Raw genomic sequence first — 7,542 nt, 5'->3', positions numbered from 1 at the left:
ACTACATACGTTGCCAGTAGATACTTCGCCAGTTGATATGTTGTCCTACCACTAGGTAGGTCAATATGAAATGTCATGTATATATATACATATATATGTATGTGTATTTATATACACATATGTGTATATACTGTATATATATATATATATATATATATATATATATACACACGTATATGTATTTATATATATTTATATTTTTTATATATATATATATGAATGTTGTATATATATATATATATATATGTATGTGTATTTATATACACATATGTATATATATATATAGACATATATATATATATGTCTATATATATATATTTATATATGTTTATATATATATAAATGTTGTATGTTTATATATATATATATATATATATATATATATATACATATATATAAAATATACATGAATTTATGAATGTTTTTGCACAGCGTAACTATCCACACGTTCATGTGGCGACAGGTTATCCGTGGCACTTTCCACTCTTCATAAAAACCGGACTAAAAGCATACAGTGTACTGTACGTGCTTTATCGCCTGCAGAGGCAGCGCGGCCGTCGGGAGCCCCCCGTGGCCTGAGAGAGGACACCCCGTAGCTGGGAGGCGGAGACGGGACCCCCGCTGACGTCAGAGGGCCTGCCTGTTTCCTGCAATAGAAAGTGAGCGACAAGGTGAAGGGAGAAAATATAGAGCTGCCGTTCCCCCCCACCTCCCTCTCTACTTACGCTATAAGGTGTGTGTTTCAAACCGTGACAGTTAAACTGCACTTGTGAGTATCACTACATTCACTTTGTGTGCGTTTGTTTTGCCTTTCCGTGTGTGGTTTTTGAGTCCGGAGCGGGGTTTGTGTCTGTCAGGTCGCGGTCGGTCGCTGCAGAGTCGGACATGCGTTAACGCTGTCCACCGTTGAGTGTGTGTGTGTGTGTGTGCGCGAGAGTGAGTGTGTGTCTCTCTGGTCTAGTTTCAGCTCGACTTAAACTTTCTGTGGTTTATACTGAGTGTCGTGTTGATGACGAAGAGACAGGTGAGCCTGTTGTGTTTGTCGCAGTGTTGGTGTTGTTTTTCCTTGTGCACAGGGGGGGAAAAAACTGCCAGCGAGGAGCCAACTTCGCTCTTTGTTGCTCGGCGTGAGTCAGTTTGTCTGCGGTGTGTTTACGTGGGTCCGCATTAGGTAGGAAAAACGTGCAAGTGTGTGTGTGTCTGTGTGAGCTGGTTGGAAGGTTTTATTTTCGTGGAGCGGCTGTTGCAGAGACGGTGAGGGGGCTTTCCCTGGCCCCTCCCTCACTTGCAGGGCGTTCACGTGTTGCAACAGGCATTAAAAATACGCTATTCCCACGCGTGGCGGTGGTGGTTGCTGACTCCACTGCGTGCACTTGAATTATCCCTCTCAGAGTCGTGCACCAGGTGGATTTCTTCTCCATGCAGTATGCATTAAAAGCAAAAATAAAATAAAATGCATGCCTCCTATATTTAAGCGTTAATATTTAATAGGTGCACACACACACCATGTGTCACTGATGATCTGCGTTTACATAACGCTGCTGGTTCATCCCCGGGGAATTATTAGTCACCTGCCGAACGCATACAAGCCTGATTGGGTTTAAGGACACGGCGTTAGGGCGCAGAATCAGCGCTCTCCTGTCAGTGTCGGGGTGTTCCCTCAAATATCTCTGCACACACACAAAGACAGACAGACAGACAGACAGTAAGTCAGTCAGGCAGACAGACAGATAGTCGTCTCACTGCCTCGCAGTCCAGCCTGCACTGACACAAACACACGGCGCGCAGCTCCACCATCATCACCACCACCACCACCATCAGCAGCCAGGTGAGGATCTCTACATGTTTATGTCGTGCCACTCCTGCATCAGCGTGTGTGTGTGTGTGTGTGTGTGTTTTATTGCGACCTGGCACAGCGAAATCCACCGTGCGATGATGTCATTGCTCTAGCGCCACATGTACCAACTGCATGCATGGAGAGAGAGAGAGGAAAAAAAAATCCTCCTCCTCCTCCTCATCATCCTCATCATCCCAGTTGTAGTAAGTGTTATGTAATGCTGGTAAAACATATGAAGGCTGGAGCACATGCAGCTGCTGCAGGGTTTACAGAGGTGTCCACGAGAGATGATGCAAAGGCAGGAAATACTCCAATAAAATATGATCAATTTAGATTTCTATCCATGATTTATTGTCCGTGCCGAGGTGAGTCTTTTCGTGCGTGGTAACTTCAGCATCCACCTTTCCCCCTGTTGCTCCGACTGAAAGCAGCATTTGCATGAATGGGCATGTTGTTTTTTTGATTTCTTGCGAAAAAGGCATCAGAAATGAATGGAATAAAATCAGGTTTCTTTGTGCAGGTGGGTTGAGTCATGGCTCCCCCTCATGTTGAGCTCAAGTCACCGGAGACATTTTTCCAATAAGCTGTTTTCAGATATGAAATCTGGATAATGTCTGGAGATTTGACTTGAGATGTTTGACATTCACACACATGAGGAACGTAGAGAAGATAGAGGCAGAGACACGATCACAACGGCAGCAGAGGAGTAGCTGTAGGATCCACACTCATTCATTGAGGTATTGATATAAAATATTCAAGACAGTCACAATATCAATACAAATTCTTTTCTTTTACTATCAGTGCACAATAAGATAAAAAAAAGGTAATATTTTTCAGCTCTGTGACACTTTTACTGGCTCAGAGTGGTTTCATAAACAAATGATATAAACCTTATACCCACACTGTGCTAAGGTTTGACTTCCTCTCATGTCAGAGCATGTTTTTACTTTCTTTCCAGTGTAAACAGGTTGTCATTAGATGTCAGCTGTTATTCCAGCAAACCCTGTGTATATGGACATTTTAACAAGTTAACTATACAGTTTCAAGTTAATCAGTTAACATGACTCCTCCTCAACCGCTGTAACGATATAAATACCCTGGGTGCACTTTAAGTGGCATCTACCCGTTCACTTGTGAGTAAATGCACCTGCTCCTACACGACTGGACGTCTTGGATAATCTACATGTGTCATAAAACAAAACCCAACACAAACAATGAGGCCTCTCTCATAATTATTTTGTGTGCACTGTGATGGGTTTTATTTAACTCGTGTTGCATATCTGACTTCCTCTTCCTTTGGGGAAAGAGCTCTGTCTCTGGACGAGGACTGTCCATCTCCCAGCGGGGCGGCCCCCGGGTGGTGGTGGTGGTGGTGATCGCGTGAAGCCCGTCCGAGTTCCCATTCGACTACGACCTCAGATCAGACGAGAAAACTTGCTGAATTTAAGCATAATTACTAAGCAGAGGAAAAGAAACTAACCAGAATTCCCTCTGTAGCGGCGAGCGAAGAGGAAAGAGCCAAGCGCGGGATCCCCGTCTGCGCCCGGAAATGTGGCATACGGAAGGGGCCTGAGTCCTTCTGATCGAGGCTCAGCCCAGGAACAATTGTTAGGTGCGCTCTTACAAACTTACCTACTGATCTGGTGAGCTTCCAAGCGAGCTGAGCCGATACTAAAATGTGACATCAGCTGTTTGGTCAGGGAGTGTCGTCACTGGAAGAGTCGTGAGCGCGCCGAACTGTGGATGAGTTTAAAAAGATCCTGAAAATTTGTCAATCTCCTACATTTAGCAAAGGAAAATGTCTAAAATCTCAGTATTTAACAGCGGAGAATGGTGTATTTGAAGCTGTGGCGATCATGAGCCGAATCACAACCCGTTCAGCTGTATTTTGGGTCAGTGACTGAACGATTCTGTGAACAAATCTTTTTAATGGACCGATTCTAATGATTCAGTTGCACTGAAAAACAACTGCTTTGCTTCGCCACAAGTTTGTTTGGTTGTGCGTCGCATCTAAAACAACGTCACAGCAGTTTGGCACAGCTGTGCTATGAAAACCTCGCCCACGTAAGGTACTATGACGTAAAGGAAAACGACGTGTTTGATACCAAAGAGAAGCCAAAACTGTGTCATCGGCAAGCGCCATTAGATCTTCCTGGGTTAGAAAATTGACATAGCATAACGAGGCCTTTTTCGATAAAGGATGATGCATAGGAAGTTTAGTTAGTTTGATACTAAGAGTGACTTCTGTGGACGTTTGCGTTCATGCATGCAGCTCTTTCCCTTTCAGACTCCCTGGACTTTGCTATAGTGACCTCTGTGTGGCTGCAGCCCAGCAGCCCCGAGCGTTCATCCTCGGCTCACACAGGACCTTATTGTTTGCATCATTCGTCATCGGCGCTGACATTCGTCACGGCGAGGAGCTGGTTCTCTCTGTATCAGCCGTCTATGTGTCGGTCCGATGCTTCCCATAAACAACAGCAGATCCTGCACCTCTCTGTCAGAGCAGAGCAGCAGATTAGCAGCTTCTGCAGAGGTTATACTGAAAGAAGAACACACATTCTCACCGTCTCTCACTGACAGTCGCCCGAGTCCACGCTGCACATTATTACAGAGCAGCTCAGAGAGGAGAGGGGGGCTTGATGAAAATTCCAGTGAGGGCACCTGTTTGAGGAATAAACTCAATCAGCTGCTCTGTCCTGGACTCCCTGACAGGTGCCGAGAGAGAGTAGAAGGCAGACTACGCAGTGCAGTGTCGGCAATGAGTGCCTTATTGATCTGTGGAGTTCACGTTTAGCTGGCTCTCACTCCATTTGTTTGTGTGTGTGTGTGTTGTCTGTAGATGCACCCAGACTGTGGCTCCGGAATCGAGTCATCTCGAGGTCCAGCGTTAGACGCCACTTTCTCCAAGATGCACCTGTGAACCGGAAGGCGGAAAGATGCCGCGCACCAAGCAGAACAACCCCAAAAATTTAAAAGGTGAGTTTGCAAGTGTTTGAATTTTCTCCCAAATGTTTTGTGGCGTTGCACCTCTGGTCAGCTGGTGGACCTGGCGAGGTCTTGGTTGTCTGGATTGGCCTCAGTTTTGTTATCCTCCTTGAATATCACAGAGACAGAGAACGGTTGGGTTTGGGAGCAGCTTTTGTTACACGTCTGCTGCGGTTCTAAAAGTGCAGAAGATAAGTTTGTTGTTTTTTCTCCCTCGTTGTTGTTGAAATTAAGTCTAGAAGACGTCTGGAAAAAGTGTCTGGACATTGTGCAGAGTTTGCCACTGACATATAATGAACCCAGCAGGAAATTGCCTGGGTCAGACACTTTCCCAACGGCTGGAGAATGTTCGGAGCATCCGAGGAGACGGGACATTTACAGTGTGAGTGTGTGTGTGTGTGTTCTCACATGAGCCTTGAGCAGCTTTTTATGGACTTTTGCATTCTCACATGCAGAGGCCCTCCGGACAAATGAAATGTCTGCACTGGAGTTCTGAAAGCAGCTTTACAATGCTCACATGCATTAAGATGTCCTGCTGCAGCCTCTTATATGAGCATAGTGGCTTTGTGCAGGTGTAATGAGTCACCGTTCAGGTTCAACACAAGATGGATGTTCTTCGATGACATAACTCTTGTGTCGAAATCCAAAACAAGCTGCTGTTGTGTTTTCGTTGGTTGACAACGAGACAGGTTCTGATGTGTAGCCTGAGCATTAGAGACTCGTTTTGCCGCGACATGGGAAATGACGACTGTAAATTGGTTCATACCAACTTCAAAGTGAATCTGTCAGTCACCCGTGAATCACATCTGTCACAAAGTGAGGACTTGGAAAAGACGTGATGTGATGCAGCTTCAGAAAAAACGCATGCGAACAGACAAAACACATGTGGGAATTAAGACAAGGCTATTAAAAAACAATTCAAGGTTAAATATCGACCAAAAGAGTCAAAAAAGACAAATATATTGGGAATTAGGGGCATGATATCGCTTTTTTGTGTCCGATACCAGTACAGATATCACAAACTTCAGTATCTCAGTCTGATACACTACGTTTCAACCTTAGAACACAGAGCATTTCGGCTGCTTTTTTTACTGTTAAATGTTAAAACATTATAGGCTATAAGAATGTGCAATATAGTCTCTTATATCCTTTTTTTCAGCACAAAAAAATATTTAATTTTCTCCAACTATATAAACACTTGAGCAGAAAGTGCTCAAAATGTTTAAAATCAGATTCAATTTGTGAAATTTGGAAATACATCACACTTTCTAAACATTTTTTAAAGCCTGAACATGTGACCTATAAACACAAACCCGCAGGATGTCCATATAAGGAGTTGTGCATTATTCCCACAGCAAATTACCATGGGTGCACCTGTGGCATAGATCTGTGCATTGTTAGCACTAAAGGTTAAACCTGTTAAACTATTAAGAAGTGGCCAGCAAGCGATTTGAAAGACTGTGAAACAAATATTCTTCTCCCATTTAAGATGAAATGAGCAGCCCATTATGTGACTCAGCTAAAATGCTGTTGTTTATGCTTATTTACAATGTACGTGTTTCCAGGGGGACACATAAAAGTGATGAACCCGACAAGCATGTCGTTATTGACATTGGTTCCTCATCAGTGGTGTTAGAAAACCACACATTTCTAAAATAAACAAGACAAAACATCTGTATCAGTATTGACTATTGGCCAAACTGCTATTTTAAAACCTCCGTGAGGGCTCACTTTTAAATGCATGTATACAGCAGAGGCTGTGGCTGCGTGGTTTGCCACCAAACCCCCTCAAAGACTGTAGTGTGGTCAAACACGGGCTGTGACTCATTAACATCTTTCAGGAAACAGGCAAACACGGGACAAAAATGAGTCTTAAATGTTACAACTGCAAGTTCCTTGCACCGAGTGCCTCCAAGGACTCCGTGTTATGTCGAGAACTGACAGATTTACACGTCACCAGACGTTTGCAGTGTACAGATGTCTGAATATGCAGCGTTGCAGCATCACCACCCTCTGCCCAGCTCTCGGTTCCTCCGAGCAGATCTCCTCGTGTGTGCGCGTAGCCTTTTAAAAAAAAAAAAAAAAAAAATGTATTACTGTATATCAACACTTCCTGTGCACTGTTTTCCTCGTCTCTGTTGAGCCCGCTCGGACAAACAACATAAATAAATAAGTTTTAGAACAATACATTACATCACCAAACACAGGGAGGGAGAAACGGCAGCCAAATAAGATTCGACTCTATTTTTAATGGAGACTGTTGCCTTGTTTGCAGGCGGTGCAGACAACAACGCTGCAGCTGCTGCAGTGTTAAAGGACTCTTTTTTTTATTTATTTTTTTATTTCAGAGGACCAAAAGCTGGATTTAAAAAGAACATAAATGGTAGTAATTTGACTGGAATGGATGATGCTTAATTTGGCTGGGAGAAATGTCCAAATGAGGATGTTTTTATAGTCAACTTGTGTCTCTTATGTTGGTGTTTTGCTTGTTTTTGCAGCAATTTTCTGTCGCTTTGTCCATGTTTCGCATCTGGTGGTCGTCTTGGTTCTGTTTTCGCATGTCTCTGTAATCATTTTCATCTGTTTGTTTTTTTTCCTAAATACTTTTAATTACAAAGGATCTCTTTCTATACAGTCGTTGAAAAACATCCATCCCATTGTCATGTCCTTTTAATTCCTGTTTGCTCTCAGTGACTTTCTTAATAAGGGAAAAAAATGCC

At 43.4% G+C, this 7,542-nt stretch overlaps 1 protein-coding gene across 3 annotated transcripts in view; it reads left to right on the top strand.

Annotated features, from left to right (window-relative positions):
- Positions 1–642: 642 nt before the first annotated feature.
- hivep1 (HIVEP zinc finger 1) overlaps positions 643–7,542 on the top strand; it is a 66,045-nt gene continuing 59,145 nt past the window's right edge. The window contains exons 1-2 of one of the 3 annotated variants that reach the window (XM_058618454.1): positions 643–733; positions 4,677–4,813. In XM_058618454.1, the coding sequence (XP_058474437.1) occupies positions 4,774–4,813 (40 nt within the window). In that variant the 5' untranslated portion in view covers positions 643–733; positions 4,677–4,773. Of the gene's footprint in view, positions 770–958; positions 1,025–4,676; positions 4,814–7,542 lie in introns of those variants that run through there. The other 2 variants (XM_058618452.1, XM_058618455.1) reach the window with 2 other exon arrangements.

This window comes from Solea solea, chromosome 20 (assembly GCF_958295425.1).
Source record: "Solea solea chromosome 20, fSolSol10.1, whole genome shotgun sequence".
NCBI lineage: Eukaryota > Metazoa > Chordata > Actinopteri > Pleuronectiformes > Soleidae > Solea > Solea solea.
The sequence above is the reverse complement of the archived record's forward strand: the minus strand, read 5'-3'. Positions and strand labels throughout refer to the sequence as shown.